The sequence below is a fragment of the Hypanus sabinus genome, chromosome 4 (assembly GCF_030144855.1).
Source record: "Hypanus sabinus isolate sHypSab1 chromosome 4, sHypSab1.hap1, whole genome shotgun sequence".
Classification (NCBI taxonomy): Eukaryota; Metazoa; Chordata; class Chondrichthyes; order Myliobatiformes; family Dasyatidae; genus Hypanus; species Hypanus sabinus.
In genome coordinates this window covers 128322554-128343496 of record NC_082709.1, presented here as the reverse complement: position 1 = coordinate 128343496, position 20943 = coordinate 128322554, and the positions used below count along the sequence as shown (strand labels likewise).

The 20943-nt window shown below is 38.6% G+C and overlaps 1 protein-coding gene across 10 annotated transcripts in view; it reads right to left on the bottom strand.

Moving 5' to 3' along the window:
• dmd (dystrophin) overlaps positions 1-20943 on the bottom strand; it is a 1939431-nt gene that overhangs the window by 1705501 nt on the left and 212987 nt on the right. The window contains exons 1-2 of one of the 10 annotated variants that reach the window (XM_059968145.1): positions 13483-13515; positions 13333-13372 (exon numbers count right to left, since the gene is read on the bottom strand). The exons of 8 other annotated variants lie outside the window; for them this stretch is intronic. In XM_059968145.1, coding sequence (XP_059824128.1) covers positions 13333-13372; positions 13483-13500 — 58 coding nt within the window. In that variant the 5' untranslated portion in view covers positions 13501-13515. Of the gene's footprint in view, positions 1-13332; positions 13595-20943 lie in introns of those variants that run through there. One more of the 10 variants, XM_059968144.1, reaches the window with a different exon arrangement.

The following is a 20943-nucleotide window of genomic DNA, read 5'->3' as shown; positions in this document are numbered from 1 at the left end:
TTGTGAACATGCACAGGAACAAACAAGAAAGAAAACAGAATAAGCCTTCAAGCACGCTTCCAAAAAAATCTGAACCTACTGCTGCAAAATCTGCAAAGTGGTCACTTCTGGATGTCAAACAATTTAATAATAGTGCAGAGTCCTTCAAATACACACTCCTTCACTGTTTGCTAATTCAAATGCCTTGATGGACAGACTCAACTGCTCCATTTCAGCCGCCAGAGAACCACACCATTACAGCGCAGTGTTCCAGTTGTAAGCCATTAAATAAATCAATTTTGGCATATGGCAAACTACAGAAGGTACTGCATCCATACTGAACCATATTATGAAGTTTTTAAATAAACAATTCAACTTGAATTAATATTTGACAAATGAAGTTTTTGCTTCTCCAATGTTTTTTTTCTTGTTATTCCCTTCAACACTGATTCAACAGTGCACCTTGGCACTTTTTATGTCCAAGGTGACACTCCAGAATGCAATATATTTTACTGAAGCAGGGACACATCTCATTATTCTTCATCTTTTGTAGAACATCAATATCACATTTTTAATCTTCCTCAGAATCATGAATGGGTGACTTAAGAGCTTTAGCACATAAGGGCAAAAAGTTACAGGCAGTGATAGTTGATGAGAAATAAGCAGGAAGACAATTCAGAACCATTTCACTCACTGCAGTTTCAAGCATTCAGGCTTGGAGATGCCAGAAACAGTCAGAAATGAAATGAAATTATTTCATTACTTCTACAAGATCAGAACTACAAAGAATTTGAAGGTCTTGACAATCTGGAAAGTTACAATGAAAATTAAGATTTGGAGGTTGTAATCGTCAAAAGCATTGTCTGAAAGCAGTTCATTATCTGCACCTAGGCGCCTGCGCTGATTTTGTTCACTTAGAGTCAAATCAAAAGAACATGGCAGCAGCATACATTGAATATATTCCTCCACTGAAATCTATTAGGAACCAATACACAGTTTGATAATACTATGACACAAGAGGTACTGCAGATGCTGGAAATCTAGAGCAGTACACACAATGTGCTGGAAGAGCTCAGCAGGTCAGAGAGTATCCTCATATGGAACAGTCAATATGTTGGGACAAGACCCTTCATCAGAACTGGAAAGGAAGGAGGTAGAAGTCAGAAAAAGAAGGTGGAGGGAGGGGAGGGACAAATTCAAGGTGGCCAGTTATGGGTGAAACCCAGAGAGGCGGAATGGTGAAGTAAAGAGCTGGAAAGTTGTTTGGTGGAAGAAATAAAGGGCTGGAGGAGGGGGAATCTGATAGAGGACAGAAGACCATGGATGTAAAGGAAGGAAGAGGAGCACCAGAGGGAGGCGATGGTCAGGTAAGAAGAGAAGGTGTGAGAGGGAAACAAGAATGGGAAATGGTGAAGGGGATTGGGGCAATTACCAGAAGTTCAAGAAATTGATGTTCATGCCATCAGATTGGAGGCTGCCCAGATGGAATACAAGGTACTGCTCCTCCAACCTGAGTGTGGCCTCATCGTGGCAGTAGAAGCGGCCTTGGACTAACATTTTGGAATGGGAAGTAGATTTGAAATGGATGGCCACTTGAAAATTCCACTTTTTGTAACAGATGGAGCAAAGGTGCTCATCAAAGGATAATACTGTAGTAGTATTGGTAGTGTTCTAAATTGTTCTGTACTTCATTTAAAAACAATTTATTGCTCATTTAAATAGTAGTTTGTCTTTTTTTTAATACCTTTTTTAAATATTTCCATGAAACTTTAGCTAATTGGGACATCTGCAAAATTGGCCCAACATGCATTGGTCCCAATGCACCCCAATTAACCAGAATCCACTGTATTAGGAATGTACTGTGGTATGTTGGCACATCATGCAACAAAAAACAATTCAACATTTATAAAGAATGTACATAAATACCAGCATGAATTTACAAAGCAAACAGCATTGTAAAATGCGACTTACAGTGTTTACAGTGTAGTGACTAAAGTAAAAGATAAAAGGAGTGTGGAGGTGGTAACAAGAATGGAGGATCAGATTAACTGCCTGGGGGAAGAAACTTTAAATAGCATGAAGCTTTTGTTTTAATAGCCCTTTCCAGAAGCAAACTTTTAGTAAAGGCAGTTTACAAGGAGGATATTATCCACGATTACATTTCCTGCATGCTTCATTGTAGTGGATACATACGAGTCTGCAGTGATGATAAGAGTGCAGCCAAGGACTTTACCTGCTAAAACACCAGTACACTGCAGTATTCATAGCGTGTTGGAACAAACCTGACAGAAATGACTGATGTGAGGATGTTCCCCATGATGGCAGTGTAGAATTGCACTAGTATGTTCCGGGGAAGGTGGAATTTACCAGCTGCTGCAAGCAGTAGACCCATTGTTATGCCTTTATGATAATGAAGGAGATATAGTTCTCTCATATGAGGTTCTACGAACCAGTGATGCCCAGAAACCTGAATGTTGAAACAGTGCTGCTTGTTGATGAGGTGTGGGTGGAGAGGACACTTTTCTCCTGAAGTTGACATGCATGTCCATGGATTTGAGAGCATTCCCCTCCAAGTTGTCGCGATTGCACCAGTACACAAGCTTGTTTCTAACCTGGTAGTACTTCGATTTGCCACCTCTGGTGATGAGTCCAATGAGAGTGGTGTCAGCTACAAACTATATCAGTTTAACTGATGACTCATTGGAGACACAATCATTGGTATTTAGGAAAAAAAGAGCAGAGGTATGAAAACACACCCCAGTGGTGCACTAATGCTGACTGAGCAGGATGTGGAGGTGTGCTTGCCTATTCTCACATGCTGCCTCCTTTCCAAGAATAATTCTGTGATCCACCTGCAAATGGGATCTCACACATTACATTTGGAGAGTTTCTCATGCAGAAGTTCTGAGATAATGGTAATGACAACAGAAATGATACCAACAAAAAAATTCTCATATACCAGGGGAATTAAGTTGCTGTAGTATGAAGTCCTAACCAATGTTGGCTACAGATCTGTAGGCAAGCTGCAGTGGATCAAGAAAATTTTGAGTTATGGATTTAAGAAATTATATAACCAGCCTTTCAAAAATCTTCATTATGATTATTGTCATTGCAACTGGCCTGTAATCATTGAGACCAGTAATCTTTGATAACAACAGACTTCTTGAAATATGTGGCAGCAATGTACAGTTTAAGAGACTGAATGAAAATGTCTGTGGAGACTGTTGAGAGCTGGTAGGCACAATGATCAAAGATAGTAGGGGAGATAGAGTCAAAGCCACCATCATCCTTGATATTTTGCTTCCTGAACAGCTTTCTCACCTCCTCTTCCTTGACAATAAAGGGTATGGGACATTGGTGATGGTCTGGCTAAACTGGCACAGGAGTGGGTGTCTGAAACATGATCTGCAAGTAAAATCTGCAGAATTCACTTAACCGATTTGAGAGGAGTGGTCATTGGGACAGGAGGTGTGCCTCTTTTTGTAGTTGGTGATCAACTGATAGCTATTCCAGACTGAAAAAAACAGACAAGAAGAACTTGAGAAGATGGGCAAATAAGAATGATAATGAATATTTTAAATGCTGTTTAGGAAGGGAAAGTGAAGATATAAAATAAAATCATTAAGGGATGAACAAAAGAGCAAAATATTCTGTAAACACATCAAGTAAAAAGGTTTGGATGGAAAAAGCCATTACAAAATGGACATCACAATGCTCAGCGGTAATGATGGGGAAATGGTAGAAATAACAAGTCATGCTTGCTTCAGCATTTATCAGTGAGACAGAACAAGTGGACAGCATTTGTATGATAAGGCAAGTAATACAGCAGCTCCCTTCAGAATAGAGGATATAACAAAATTATAGAATAACATTTCTGATCTGAATGAATTGCTTCACTACACATTAAAATAATTTAGGTAAGGGATACCAACAAGATTACTGAAAATAATTAACACATCATTGAAAAAAGATATGGCACTCTATGGTTGTCAAGAGGGAATAGAACATACCCAGGGAATTGTAGATCAAGTAGCTAAGCAATGGCAGGAAGGTAGATGATGGAATCCCTGTCAAAGGGAATACAGAAGAATATCTGGAAGCACAAGCATGATACCTGATTGTTAGTTGCACATCAACAGTGAAAGTCTTCCTTGAACTATCACCGAGTTTTTGTTTGGAGCTTACAGCTAGTCAACAATACTCAAGCAATAGTTGTAATTTATACGGATTTTTAAAATGCCTTTGATGAGGAATCCCAAATCTGAAAAATTAGATAAAGCTAAGTAATGCAGATTTCAAGCTGGTTTCAAAGCAGAGTAGAAGGAAAAAAGATGCTAGGCAGTGAAAGTTTGCAATGATTATGCTGGGGAGGGGGTGTAAGTGTTCGTCGGCAGCACTCATATGGACTAGAATGGTATGTAACAAATTGCTGGAATTCATTAGTTAAGGCAGTACAGCCAATATTTTAACAAATTAACCAATACTGTGCTTCAGTACATTTTGAAAGGAATAATTGGGAGATCACTTATTACTCAGTAGGTATGATTATAGTTGGGAGTAAAGAAACAAAGTGATCTTGGTATATAAATACATCAATCAATAAAAAGTGCATTTCAGATGAGCTAAAGCCAAAAACAAAACAAACCCAACACTCAAATTTCTTGAGAGAGAGAATTTAAAAGTAGCAAAGTTATGTAAATCCACATCAATGCCTAGGTAGAGCATGTTTAACATGTGGCACACAGCTCTGGTTTTATGAAGGTTAGATTTACAATGATGCTGGCTATAATGCAAGAATATAAATATCATGCAAGGATAAAAAGACAGTATCTTCTCTTGCAAGAGGAAAGCAAAGAAATGACTTAATGGAGATCTTTAAAATTTATAGAAGCTTTTGAGAGTGTGATACAGAGAAATCAATTTTACTTGTGGTGAAGAACATAACTAGGGAGCTTCAATATAAGATGCTTAACAAGATTTTTTTCTTATATTCATTCAAGGTATGTAGGTTTCACAGGCAGGGCCAGAATTTCATTTCACATTCCTAGCTACCCTTGTGAAGGTGATGGTGAGCTACTTTCTTGAACTTCTGCAGTTCTTGAAATGCATGTATGCATACAATGCTCCAAGATTTTGAACAAACAACTGTGAGGGAGTTGAAATACATATCCAACAGCGCCTCAAATTCCACCTGCAACCTGATAGCACAAACACTGAATTCTTCAATTTATGATAACTCATCCACTTCTGTCCCACTTCTCTCTTCTCTTGATCGACCTTGATCACAACTCTTTCCCCTCTCCATCTGCCCTTCACTAACACACTCCCATTACAGGTTCCCCTCTCCATAGTGCTTCTTTAGATGTACAAACTGCTGCTACTATGTGTCAATACAGGAGTTTCTAAGTGATCGTAGATAGGGTGCCTATCAAGCTTCTCTTATATCTGACCCACTGAGCATTGTTGAATTTACACTCATTCAGGCACGTGGAGAGTATTCCACCACACTCCTGACTTGGTCCTTACTCCCTGTAGGATTCCTAGCTTCTGACTTGCTCCTATAGCCACCTACTCAAATTCAATTTCTGGTCAATGGTAACCCTCAGGACCTTGACAATAGTGATAACATAAGGGATGATAGCTGTATTTTCTCTTAATTGGATATTACTATTGCCTGGCACTGAAATGGAAAGTAACCTTCATAGCACACACCAGCCTAGAACTGGACATTTTCTCGGTCTTACCCCATATGGTTATGGACTTCTTCATTTTCCTTTTAAGAGATTTCTTTCAAGGCATTTTCTAAACCCATTACATTTTGACCAACACACAGGGAAGTGAGACTGAACACAAAGGCTTTTTCAAAAGTACAGACATGATGTACAGAATGGATTCCTGCTATACCGTATGTTTCTAGGACCTAACAGGCAGAAATTTATCTTTACTGTTAGCAGTAAATGCACTATCAGTGTCAATGCATTGTACTCTTTTCAAAATTCATTCCATTGGCATCTGTGGAATGTGTTTGGGCAATCATGTAGAACATAATACTAGGACATAAAATAATATGAGAAGACTGAAATTTTCAGGCTCGTTATCCTATTTATGGAGAATAAAGGAGAACAAAATGTTATCTAAAAACCAAAATAGGTTAATGAAAAGACCATTCACTGTCCTTCTTACAGTATAAAAGCAGTGCACAATGAATATGGAAGCACTAGGTGACCTAAGGCAGGAGTGCAAGAGCAGGGCAGTGCAGATAAGCGGGTCGTTGTCCTACTGCACAACAGATAGCACAGAACTGCATCCTCACATCTTCTGTTGTTAATTCACTTGTGCATTGAGCCATAACAGTTGCTTACAACTAACGCAAGTGCAAACACTATTAAAGTTTAAGCTTAGTTCGAGTTATAAAAAAATTAGCCATTGCGAATGATTCTGGTGGTGTGCAGAAGTAACGGCATCACAAATTATGTTATCTCTTTGACAAGATGAAGTGGTCTACAAGAAAGAAAGAGGATCACTACCATAAGCTGCAAGAATAATGGACCATAATAATGGACCATAATAATATCCACTTCTGTATTATGGAGGACTTAAAAGTACATCCAGTCAAAACATGCCTGAAATATGACTGAAATTACATTAAGTTCAATGCACATTAATGACTCACAATTTAAGAGGGAACAAGGGATTATGTTACACAATTGTTTCTCCTCTTGAATACAAAAGCATCAATAAATGGACATCCCTTTTGATATCAGGGCAAAAGAAAATACCAGATACTTCATGGGGTCTCGTAAAGTTCCATCTCCATTCATAATTACTGGACAAAGTACTCACCTCATTACAGCACTGTTACTACCTGCTTCCTTTGCTGCTAACATCATTCCTCAGAGTAAACACCGTATTAGAAAGAACAGTATTTTCCCAAAAAAAATCATCCAAGAAAACTGCTTTTGGGAAGTTGTGCATTTTTTGGGAAGTTTCAAAAACAGGATTAGTTGCCCACTTGATATCATGGCACAAATTTCAAATTCATGCCACATTCAGCTGCTTTCTGAAATTACTATTAAAATATAGATTCAAATGAAGACCCCATGCAGGCTTTTTATTATGTGCTGTTGCACTCTCGTGAATCTTCCAATAAAGTCAATAAAACCAAACAAACTCAAAACTGCATAAGTGCACATACTTATCATGAAAATTAAGAACTGTTTATTGAAAGCATCTGTAAAAAGGCAATTTTTTCATTAAGCTCCTTGGTGCACATTAATAATACTCAATACAATTCACTTTCGACCCCCCCCCCCACCACTTAGCCACTCAACAAATCCTCATATCTTAAATATAAATATTTTACATTTTGCATCTGTGATTAACCCGAATTTGTAAAATGTTGTAAGGTTAACCAATGAAGTGGAACACTAGAAATTACAACTGAAATCTGCAGAGAGGAAAGAGAAATAATAGCCTTTGCTCCAAATAACTGATACTGATTCACGCACAAGAAACCAAAGCACCAGTTAATATGAAGAATCAAGTACAGTGATTCATGGGTTTATTTCTTCTTTCGTTCACCTTTTGATGATAAGCACCCCAAACACAACAAAATGTTCTGCAAAAGGGAAAAAAGAGTATCACCACAAATAGTGAGACTAAGAGCATATACTGTAATAATTCAAGGTTTAGCTTTAACTTCAAATGCAATTTGTTATAGAGGTGCTTCAAAAAATATTACGCAAATAGAGTTCAATTTTCTTTGGGGGGTATCAATGTTATATGTTGGTGTTGAAGAATACACCATATGCACTGATTAAGAAAGGAGAGAGAATTTCAAGTGGGAACAAAATTTCTGGCATTTTTTTTACCAAGAACACAAAAAGGGACCCCCTCCACCCATTATTTATCCATTTTTCCTTATTCTTATGGAACCAAGGGAAAACATGACATAAAACGTTCTTCCCCAACAAAATACATTACATTCTTACAAGTCACCAAAGACAGTGTGTGCTGGAGATATAAAGAACACTCATTAAATAAGTTCAGTAATCGTTCAAGACAAGGAAGAATTGATACAGTAATTCGAGCTCCTTCATACTTGTTGTGGATTACAGAAGCCAAAAGTAGCTTGGATCTGATACAGTGTCAGAAGCTGTAGTGAACCAAATTGTATTTTATATTTGGTTTGTAGAATGAACAAATGGAAACCAAGAAAAGAGGTAGACAAAAAAAGGAAATTAAGCAGACAGGGAAATTATATTTCAATCAGCTATAGACAATAATATTTTTAATTAAATGTTGCTATTTCCCCTCATAATATTTAAACTTCAAAAACATTCTCATGACTGATGGAGTTAGTTGACTTGGTTTTGTGGAGTTCTTTTAGTTAATTAACAAAGAGACTACTAAAAAAAAGAAAAGGAAGCCTTGGGCTTAAAAATACCAAAGAAAAGATTTATGCACATAGAGTATATTCTTCTAGATGTTGGGCATTTTAATAGAAGCACTGAAAACCTGAAAATCTCAATGAATCCATGATCGATCCCCATCTGCTTCAGTCTGAAACATTTTCTGGATAAGAGTCTCAAATCCAAAAAATAAAATACTGCAATACTTTAAATCTCTGGCATTGTTTTATCTGTTTTTAACAAGGCAGAATTCCAAACAGATCAGTGGTACTATTATTCTGTCTTTGGCCTTGGCATGAATTCAAAATGCCAACCCACAATAGTGCAAAGTACAAAATTCCTTTAATATGATTACAAATAAGAGATACGAAAGTAACTATTTCCTTAGCTTGAAAATTTTCATCGACTTTTATCCTTTGTAAAAGTCAATACATGGTTAAAACTACTTTAAAATTATTTTATTTGAACCTCTTATATACTTTCTGCTTTTATCCATGCAAAATACACCTACTGAATATGCTTCCCCCAACCTTTCACTACCATTCACCATGACCTTAATATGACAGCCAAGACTTTCATAACAACCACTAATCCCAATGGCCTCTCTCCACATTTGAATTTGAATAGCATGTTAACCATGTGAGAGATCACCTGAAGCAAAGGAATCCAAAATGGATAATCCATTTTTAATCCTTCCATAATGGATATTTTGCAGATATTAATGACCAAAGAAACATCAGTTTTAAATTTCAGAATTGTCCCAATGTTGGAAATAATTATGTCGAAAGCACAGTACTAGGAAGGCTCCATGCTGTGGCAATCACAGGTTACAGACACCATTTTCTAAGCAGGGTCCTCACCCCTCAAAAACATAACATATAATTATTTAGCTATTTTAGATAATGGTAGCAAACCTTTGGAGTAAAATGTTCAGTAACTAAATTTCTGATTGAATTCTCAGTGGATAAAGATTGAAATCAATAACATCTTTTCTCATCTACCTTCTGGGAGAAAATACAGGAGCCTGAAAGTCCAGGTGACCAGGGCCAAATAGAGCTTCTTTCCTACTGCTATCAGACTTCCTGAATTAATGACGACTTTCACATTCCCCCCTTCTTAGCGATGCTGTCCCATTCTTGGTCTCTTAATTCTACCTGTATTATTCTGTTATTAATACTTTAGCATTTCCTTTTGCACTACCTCAGATCTTTGTACTATTTTCATGTTCGGTGTACACTGCTGTTTTCATTGTTGCATTTATGATTACCAAGTACATTGTTTACTCCGAGCTTCACGTGAGCAAGGAATTTCACTGCCCCTAGTGCTTATGACAATAAACCAATGTTAATCTGAATAAATTTGTTGACCTACTAATTGACCACAAATTTTCCCAATTCTGACAAAGTTACCATCCTGAAATCTGAACCCTGTTTGCATTGAAACATGTCACCTGAACTACTAAAATATTTCCAGCACCCCATTATTTACTTTTTCGCTTTCCTGCTCAAAATAGATATTGCTGAATCAAGTTGAGGCTCATTTTGTTGATGCAAAGTAACGGCAATATCCTGCAAGAGACCAAAAGACGTACGAGGATATTTGGTCTCCACCAGTAACCTGAGACAGGTACCGGGCATAAAACATTTGCTTCTTTAAATCCACCTTAGTCGTTGCATTTCAACATCAATATTAAATCTAAACTGGCTTTCCCTGACATTCTAATGTAGTATCAGGGCGTGACAATTGTTGGCAGCTCACCCACTTTCAATCAGACCTTAGCCCCCTTGCAGCTTCACTCCACCTGGATCATGCACATGCAAGGACTTGTACCAATTAAAATGTGCCCCAGGGTGACCAAAGTATGATGCTTGTGCACCATATCTGAATCTGGCATCGCGATGGACCACAACAGTACAATTTATTTTTAGCAAAAATTAGATGAGAAAGGTGAGCAGCCCCTTAATATTTATCAAGAGTACGTAATAGTGACAAAACAAAGGCCTGAAGGAAGTTGTATGAAGCACTCAGGAAGGTGGTTGGGTAAGTAGAGAAGGATAATATTCCAAGGATGCAGGTCTAATCGATGAAAGAGCAACTAGCAGAGATGCGGCAGTAGATTGAAATAAACAGAATGTAGTGACAAAACAGCACAGCAAATGCTAGATACAAATTTCAAGAGAAGATTGTTTGTGTTGGTAGGGTAAAACCTGACTACAAATACTCAAATCAGGCTTGAAAATGAAAGAAAGCAGTAACTGTGGTTGGCTACCACTGCCTGTACACTATGTTCTCAGTTATTAAATGTATACATTTTCTAAACCCTATGGAATTCTAAATGTGCTTCTTGGAATAATAACGTGTTAGGTTAATGAAACTTGAGGTTATTGAGAAATATACCTGACATAATCACTATATATACCTGAAATATAACCACTATGTACTGGCTATTTACTATACTATGTAATCACTTCTATGTACTGAATATTACTATGTATTAGTTTACTAGACACATTTTGCTATGTATTATTTTAACTAGATATCTTGTATTCTCTTAGCCACATACTTAAAGAACACCTGTTTAGCTAGCAGCACTAATTAGCTGAAATGTACTCCATATAATACACACAGCATGGCTTATTAAGAGATAACGGTGGCAGACAGGATGGTACGAACAGAAAATGTAATGTGAAGGAGGTTAAGGAGGCTGACTGAGAAACAACCGTGGCCAGGAATGAGGCCCAAGATGTGAACTGGAAAGAAATACTGGTGGCACACCGAGAGCTAGACAAGAGCGATTGATTAGTTAATGTATAGATGATATGCAACTAAAAATTGATTGGGTATGCTGATAAAACTGAAATGTAACTGAGATAAGAAATTACTATAAAGAATGCTGTACACCAGAGCTCGGTGGGCTTTCGGTGACAAGTTCATTGATTGCCTCAGCCTTTGTTTGCAAATAAAGGTTTAAACTTCTCGAAGAATTGTCTGAGTCTCCTGGTCATTTCAAGTAACCAGGACAAGGTGCGCACTTACAATGAAATACTTGATGCATGGTCCTCAGATTTTTTTTTTTAAATGGTACTTTTCATCAACAATTCTTTCTGACTGCATCCTTGACAACATACAGAGAAGAACATCAAGTTTTTGTGTACCCTGCCCATTTTTGAACAGCAACCTGCCTACCTATTCAACCAGTTGCTGCCACTATGAAATTCTAGCTCAGGTAAGGGCATCATGCACAATTAATCTGAAAGTAACTTAACTTTCACAGTTCAACACAGAAATGCTGAAGTTGAGATCTATGAATTGGTGCCCACTCATCACTTTGCAGCCTTCTATACCCCGATCAAAGGGAATACACAATGGCATTTGGCCACTTACAAATCATTCTTATTGTAAAATGCTCAGAAAAAACCTCTATATCCTGCAAAATTAATAAAGCCATTTACTATTTAGCTATCATGAGAAATTAAATGTTGCACTTTGATTCCCTTACCTGAATATGTTCAGAGGTTCATTTTATTGCCAAAGTATGCATATACAAAGCTGAAATTTTAATTCAGATAAAAATTTCAAAAACTTTATTTTTCTGCATTTACTTTAATGCTTTGCTCATGCTCCAATCTTTACTTCAAAATCAAAAATTACTAAACATTAGTAAACAGTTGCAGTCATTAATTCTTGGCTTATTTGGAATATTTCCATGTGACTGGCTGCTCAGCCGGATTAATGAATTAACAGGGTTTATGTTAAAACAATGCCAACGGCATCTTATGTTGGAAAAAGGCAATATCAGTGCCACAGTTATGGCTGGTTTTGAGTACACAATTTACTGTACACTGTAAATTCAAAGCTTTTAATTTACAAGTACAAAAGCCAGGGTATTATCCCTGTATATCATCCACATTTACTGTGATATATGTTACAGTACACAGATATGAACTATTATATTCTATGGTATCTGTAAAGCTCTGCAGAGCAGAAACTGTTATAATAAAAATCCTATCTTCTTTGACATCTGAACATCCTCCAAACAGGATTTCAAAATACTCTGGTTTCAAGGTGCATTTACCCACCATTCCAAACTGATAATGAATCACAAAAAAGGAACATTGTGTAAACAACCATAATGCACACACTGAGTTATGAGAGTACATTTGATACGAAACTTGATATTGTCGATAAAAGCTCAAAGTAAATGCTTGGGCACGGGACAGAAAACAACACACATTGCAGCATTAATTCTGATAAGCAACATTAAGGCTAGAGATGGACATGATCAATACAGGAACCAGGGAAAGCTTTAAAAAACAGCTTTAGTGTGGAAAGATTCAGTTTAAAACCACAATAATACTGGCACTGATACGAGGGTCAAAAGCACACCAGTGTTGTAAATTGTATTTGCCCGCAAATTCTTAGGTCACTTGGTAAGTAGATGTGGAATATTTAGAGCAAATTGTTTCATACACTTGGCTTACATATAGACAATGCAGTCTTTCTATCTGAAAAGGATGCAAGCTGACACGAAACACTGTAATTCACAGTTTATCTCTCAAAATCTTTGTTCAATCTTGTTCAGTAAAAACAGTATATAACATTTATTTTCTGGTGTTCAGTTATATAGAGTAGAAACTTCGGGAATTACTGCCTTTTAAAGATGCCAGTTTTGCTCATTATCTATAAAGATTAAGCTACAATCATTCTCCAAATTATTAACACTTGCTAAATAATATTTTACATCTATTATGCTCAAAATGCATAAATCATAGTTTATTTATAATTTATACATCTAACAGTGCCCTGAAATGAATTAATAATAGGGAGACTAGTTGTGCACAAGAACAAATTGCTTTTAATTAACATGTCCTCATGAAAAATATAACAGGAATAAGAGAATTTTCAAGTAGGGATAGAACATTATTCACTGGCTTAAACTTACAGTTGTCTTCAGAATCCTCACACCAAAACATTGTTGGAGACTGCAGTTTATAAGAAACAAATGTCATCAAGTGCTCTAAAATTGGAACTATTTATTTCCGTTACATTCTTGTCCTTTTGCATTTATAATCCAATTTGAGGAATCGACTACCTTTCCCTTCGCTTGCATACATGCATCAAAACAAATCAACTGCCCTTGAAAGGAAACTCTATAGGGGAGCAAAAGATCAGACTTTCAGTCACTGATGTCGGCACTGTTGAGGCCCCAAGATATTTCAAATTCCAGACCTTGCGCAGAAGCAACAAACTTCCTGCCTAAAAGTATAGCCATTCACATTACAACTTCCTATTGACAGTACATATAAGGATTTGCTCAAGTAATGGCCTAAATACTAGCTTCAAACAGAGCAGGGCAGCTGTCACTGTTCTTTAGGCAACAGTTCATGTACACTCTCACAGAGAAACTCCTGTCTTTCAACCCTGCAACTATGTGTATGTGCAGTCCTGAACTGTTTGGGGCTGCTGTTCACTAAAACAGTGTGTACATTACACGGACAGAAGTTGGAACTACGTAGATTTAAACCCTATTTGGTACAATACTGTCACACTACAATTAAAGTAAATCACAAAAATTTAACATTTTATTGTTTGAAACAAAATTAGAGGGTGCAACTTTTTTTTAAAAAAGGTAAATAAATTTTCTGATTCAAATCACGCTCATCTATGACAAAATATCACAACTTTCAACTTGGTTTGTGTGGGGGGGGGAGAAGGGGTGAACAATCAAGGACTCCGAGATCCCACAGGATGCATCAACATGAAAAATGTGTGTAAAGTGAATGATGATAGGGTACAAAGATTTTAAGGACAACAAGGGGCTCAACAGCTCTATTCTGGAGACAATAAGAACCTTCAGAGGTCAAAAACACCTTCTGCAGCTCACATACACTGAATGGTGCAGGCTTCTAGTTCAATACTGAAAAGCACAGAGCTGGCATGTCACGCTGACAAAAAGACATTTAGCTTGCTCTGCTTATTTATTGCTGGCCCTGCTCCAGTGAACTCTCACTCTTAAAAAGGTATAGCTCAAGCCACACAAAGCAAGGAGGAGGAAGGGTCAACAATGCAATTCAAAAGGAATTTGCAAGTTACTTATCAACTTTTCTCCACAAAAGAGATGGACAGCAGTAAGTAACGGATATTGGTGACTTCAACCTTTGTTAATAAGTGGTTGCTTCCAGACTTTCAAAAGCTCTCTCCAAGCAATGCAATATGATTTGAAGAGAGTGAACAGAGGAACATGCAGGGAAAGGCCATTTGGAAATGGAGCTGGAGTAAGTAAAAAATGCACAGATATACAGGGAGCAATTCTTCTACCTGTAGCACAATGAAAAAGTGCTTGCACTTTTTTTCATTTTACAAAGGAGCTCTTTCCTGTAATTTGTCACCACCTCTTGCCAAAAACCAATTCTCCTGCGAGTCCTGTGCAGGCCAGCTTTAAATGCACCAGCCACAGTATATTAGATTGCAAGCTGAGGAGCTGGGGTTGGGTCATGAGATAGAGGGTGCAAGGGGGAGAGAGCACGAATGTGAGTCAAAGTGAAAGTTGCAAGAAAACACAATGCTGCATTCTGTTGGAATAATCTTGTTCATATCCAGACTCTGGTGTTAAACATCTAATCTCAGAGCAAAATCAGGGCAAAAGTCCACCTCAATTCAAAGTTCAATTAAGTTTATTATCAAAGCACATGCACTACCCTGCTTAATTTTTTGCAGACATTCACGCTAAATAAAAATAAATAGAATAAATTAAAAAAACACACAAGATGGATGATCAATGAGCAAAAAATATGCTGTACAAAGACAAAATAATAAATAAATAATAAATAGTGATAACACCAGATGAAGAGTCCTACAAAGTGAGCTTATAGGTTGTGGGAACAGTTCAGCATTGAACAGTTCATATATTCCTTCTTAGATTAAAGCTGAAACTCATTTTACAAATACCTTTGCATATCAATTGCTATCACATGAACTTGCAGCTGCGCATGCAATTGGTAAACTCTGCAATGTAATGCAATTCTCTCTAATTTGTCACATTAAAAGAATTCCTTAAATATGATCAACAGGTACAGTTTTGCTGCTGCAGCAAAGTCCATCACTTACAATGAAAACTTTTGAAAATCATAAGGAAACTGGATCACTTAAAAGTTTCATGGATATATTATGATCAGTAAATTAAAGATTTGACAACAAAACTAACTTTATTGGTTTGTCTCTGTTTGTGGGGCTCAGAAAATAAGTGCAATTTGAAAGCCTTATCAAACCAACAGATTCAAAAGTCTCCAGCTACCTCTAATTGGTCCCAGAAAGTGAGAAGGAACCAAGCCAGAATCAGGAAATCTGTAACCCGCAATCATTTCACCTGTGGTCATGGATTCTTCGCATTTTTAAAATATATTATGCAGATTTAAAAAAAATGTTTTGATTGCTGAAGAACTGCAAATTTATGCAAAAAGTTGTACGCCACACACATTGTAAACTATCCACAAGATGAGTTAATATCGCACATTTCATTAACTATGCAACGACTGCATCGTCCTACATGCATGTTGCCTATCAAGCACATTCATGCCCTCACATTTTAGAAACTGCGGAATACAATTGCAGCTTCCATCGTCTCTACTTGCTCCAACTCTGGTAGCTGCCAATTTGAGGCAATGCCTTATAAAACCTCAGCATTACATCTTTGCTTTTGTATGCTAGTCCTCTTGAAATGAATGGTATCATTGTATTTGGCTTCCTTACTGCTACTAACTCAACCCGCAAGTTAACCTTTAGGGAATCCAGCACAAGGACTCTTTGCACCTCTGATTTCTGACTTTGCTACCCATTTAGAAAATAGTCCATGCCTTTATTCCTTCTGCCAAAGTGCATGACCATGCATTTCCCTACACTAAATTACATCTGCCGCTTCTTTGCCTATTCCTCCAATCTGTTTCAGTCCTTCTGTAGACACCATCCTTCCTCAATACTAACTGCCCCTCCATCTATCTTCATATCATCCACAAAATTGACCACAAACCCATCAATTCTGTTACCCAAATCACTGACATATAATGTGAAAAGAATCTGTCCCAACACCAACACCTGTGGCACACCACTAGTTACCAGAGGCCAACCAGAAAAACCCCTTTTATTCTCACTCTTTGCCCCCTGCCAGTCAGCTAAGCTTCTGTCCACCATAGGCTCTGATCTTGTTAAGTAGCCTCATGCATGGCACCTTGTCAAAGGCATTCTGAACAAACAATGTTCTCTGTCTCTCCTTTGTCTATCCTGCTTTATATTTCCTCAAAAGAATTCCAATAGATTTGTTAAGCAAGATTTCCCCTTGAGAAAACTAGATTGACTTTGGCCTAATTTATCATGTGCCCCCAAGTATCCCAAAACCTCAACCTTAATAATGGACTCCAATATCTTCCCAATCAGTGAAGTCAGGCTAACTGGATTATAATTTCCTTTCTTCTGCATCACTCATGTCTTAAAGAGTGGAGTTACATTTGCAATTTTCCAATTGCCCATAACCATTCCAGAATCTAGTGCTTCTGAAAGATCATTACTAATGCCTGAACAATCTTTTCAGTTACCACTTTCAGAACCCTGGAGTATAGCCCATCTGGTCCAGATGACTTGCCCACCTTCAGAATTTTCAGCTTCCCAAGCACCTTTTCCTTTGTAATAGCAACAACACTCATTTCTGCCCCGGGACACTCTTGCATTTCTTGTATTCTGCTGATGTCTTCCACAGTGAAGATTGACGTAAAATACGTAAGTTTGTCCGCTATTTCTTTGTTCTCCCATTAATTCTACAATGTTATTTTTTAGTGCTCCAATATCAACTCTCATCTCAACTTTACTTATTTTACATGTGAAAAAATGTTAGCTTCTTTAATATTATTGGCTATCTTACCTTCATATTTTATCATCTTACCCCTCCCTTTTTCTTTAAAAAGTTGCCTTCTGTTTGTTTTGAAAAGCTTCCTTAACCTCTTCCTTTCCACTATTTTTTTTTGCAATATTATGTGCTCCCTGATTTGATTTTATGCTGTTTTTTACTCCCATCAGGAAGAGTTGCCTCATCCTCCCTTTAGAATAATACGTCTTCATATTTGTGCTGGATCTTTCCTGTGCTTTCCGAATTTCTGCCAGAAACACCAGCCATTGCTGCTCTGCTGGTGCTTTCCAATCAATTTTGGCCCACTCTTCTCTCATGCTCCTGTAGTTTCCTTTACTTCAGTGTAATACTGATACATCTAATTTAGCTTCTTCTCAAACTGCAGTGTGAATTCTATATTATTATAACTGTCTCTTAAGGGTTCCTCTACCTTAAGCTCCCTATTCAAATCAGGATCATTGGTTGGGGGGGGGGTGGGCAGGGAATGTCAATTCTGGGTTGGGAGTTATGTAGTGGGCAAAACCACGAAACTGCTCCAGTAACCCATCTCATAGGCATTCTACTAACTCCCTCTCTTGGGATCCACCACCAACCTGATTTTCCTCGATCTACCTGCATATTGAAATCCCCTTTGACTATTGCAACATTGCCCTTTGTGCATGCGTTTTCTATCTCTGATTGTGGGTAGTGAGGTCAGCTGAAAAGATCATCGGGGTCTCTCTTCCTGCCATCACGGTCATTTACACTACACGCTGCATCCGCAAAGGAAACAGCATTATGAAGCACCCCATGCACCCCCCATACAATCTCTTCTCCCTCCTGCCATCTGGGAAAAAGCTCCAAAGCATTCGTGCTCTCAGAACCAGACTATGTAACAGTTTCTTCCCCCAAGCTATCAGACTCCTCAATACCCGAAGCCTGGACTGATACCTTGCCCTACTGTCCTGTTTATTATTTATTGTAATGCCTGCACTGTTTTTGTGCACTTTATGCAGTCCTGGGTAGGCCTGTAGTCTAGTGTAGCTTTCTCTGTGTTGTTTTTTTTATTACTATGTAGTTCAGTCTAGTTTTTTGTACTGTGTCATGTAACACCATGGTCCTGAAAAACATTGTCTCATATTTACTATGCACTGTACCAGCAGTTATGGTCGAAATGACAATAAAAGTTGACTTGACTTTGTTACGTACCCTGTAACTGGGTCACTTACCAGCAAAGATAGAGAGGTCCATTGAAGTCTGATGGTACTATTTTAACAGTATTTATTGATAAAAATACACAAAATAATATCAATGCAAACATACAGATAATATACGTCGTCAATACTAAATCTAAAAGCGTGGGTATAATAATAATCAATAAGAAATAGCTCTATCGTTGTCTAGGGGATAATGTATTGTCCGATGGAAATATAAAAGTCATTGTTAGTTCGTTCAAGCTGCAGCGTTTTGGTTTGAGAGAAAGACAGGTTAAAACTTGCCCAGTCCTTTTATGATGTCCACCTTTCGAGAGTCATTGGGAGTTGGTTTCCCTATTGTTAGCTAAAAGCCATTGTTCCATGGTAAAAGCTACCGGTTCTGGGGCAAATGGAACCGAACGCACATGGCCTCCTCCCACCAGCTTCCGCTATTACGGGATCGCTAGCGTTTCTTCTGGTGCGTCTGTTCCCACCGACCCTCTTTTATTCTGACCCACAGGGTCTCAGATGTCAATCAGGTTGGGGTGAGGCAATCCCTCCCTCAACCAGCCCACTTTGCCTGAGGGCTTCCACGTAGCACGGTTTTGTAATACACAAGTCCGTCTCCAAGAGACAGTGGCCGTTTCCCATAGCTTTTATATCGCTGGGGGTGGGGGGGGGGGGGGAGGTCAAGACATTCCGCACATCTCTCTCATTTCCTGGGTCTCCTGACCCAAATCAATAGCAATCCTGCGATTCTCACAAAGGAGGGGGCTACCCCGCACTCTTCGGCCCCTCAGAGCTGTGGTACATTCATAACAACTTGAATTTGTATATCCTGAATTCATATCCTGGCTACTGTTCAGAGGTCTGTATACAACTCCCATCAGGGTCTTTTTACCCTTCCAGTTTCTTAACTCTACCCACAAGGATTCTACAACTTCCAATCCCATGTCAGCTCTTTCTAAGCATTTAATTTCATTTTTAAAAAACAACAGAGCCGCCCTACTCCCTCTGCCTACTTGCTTGAACTTTCAATACAATGTGCATCCTTGGATGTTAAGTTCCCAACCATGATCTACTTTCAGCCGCGACTCAGAAATGCCCACAAAAATCATACCTGCCAATCTCTATCTGCACTACAAGGTCATCTACCTTATTGCATATATGGCGTGCATTCAAATAAAACAGTCCTGTATTCATCACCCTTTTCAATTGTGGCCCCTGTTACACTTTAACTCATCTCACAAACTGCACTTTTGCCTTGTCATCTGCCTGTTCTTTTTCACAGACTCACTATACCAACTGCCTCACCTTCAACCTTATCACTCCAGTTCCATCCCCCTGCCAAATAAGTTTAATCCCTCTCTGCCGGGATATTGGTCCCCCTTGGCTACACATTCATCTGAAAAATCTTCCTATTCTTCCCCCAACTGGCACATGGCACAGGCAGCAATCCAGAGATTACTACCCTGGAGGGCCTGCTTTTCAGCTTTCTGCCTAACTCCTTCTCCATTCAGGGCCTCCCTTTTCCTGCCCACTTCATTAGTACCCATATGTACCATGACTTGCAGCTGTTCACCCTCCCCCTTTACAGCACCATGCACACAGTCCAAGAGATCCGTAACCCTGGCACCTGGGAGGTAACATACCATCCAGGTGTCTCTTTCACATCCACAGAATCTGCTTTCTGCTCCACTAACCATGGGATCTCTTATCAATAACACACTCCTTTTCACCTCCCACTTCCCATCTGAGACAGAGTCAGACTCAGTCCCAGAGATCTGGTCACTGCAGCGTCTCCTGTTTGGTTATTCCCTCATCCAAGGTGGTATACATATTATTGAGGGGAACAGTTGCAGCAGTATTCTGCACCAGCTGCCTTTCCCTTTCCTGACAGTCACCCAGGTACTTTCTTCCTACTACTTAAGGGCGACTACCTCCCTGTTTCTCCTATCGCCTCTTCATTTTCCTATATGAGCCGAAGACCATCCAGCTGCAGCTCCAGTTCCTTAACACGGTCTGTCAGGAAGTGCAGCCCCATGAGCTTCATGCTGATTAAGTTATCAGGGTAAGAATACCTATAACTCACACAAAAGACATACCAGTACCTCTGAATCCACTCTTAGTGCACAAAACAAAACTTACTAGAAATTTACATTGAACATCTGCATGTACTTGCCCAAGCGCATTGAGACAAAGCCTGATCACTCCAACACTGTCCCATTCCAACAAAGGCCGCTCCACTTATACCTCCTTTCCTTTTAGCGGCCCTGCACTGATTGCACCCCATCGAAAGGAGCTAAAAGTACCAGAGCACTTTTTAAACCTCACACTACATCACCAACAAACCTCTTGCTCTGATTTCAGCCTGCTAAAAAAAAAGCCAAAAGCACTGAGCTCTTTGGAAACCGCGTGCTGCATCACCAACGGATGCCTCTTACGCTGACATTTGATCCCAGCATTCACAGCAGTTAAGTTT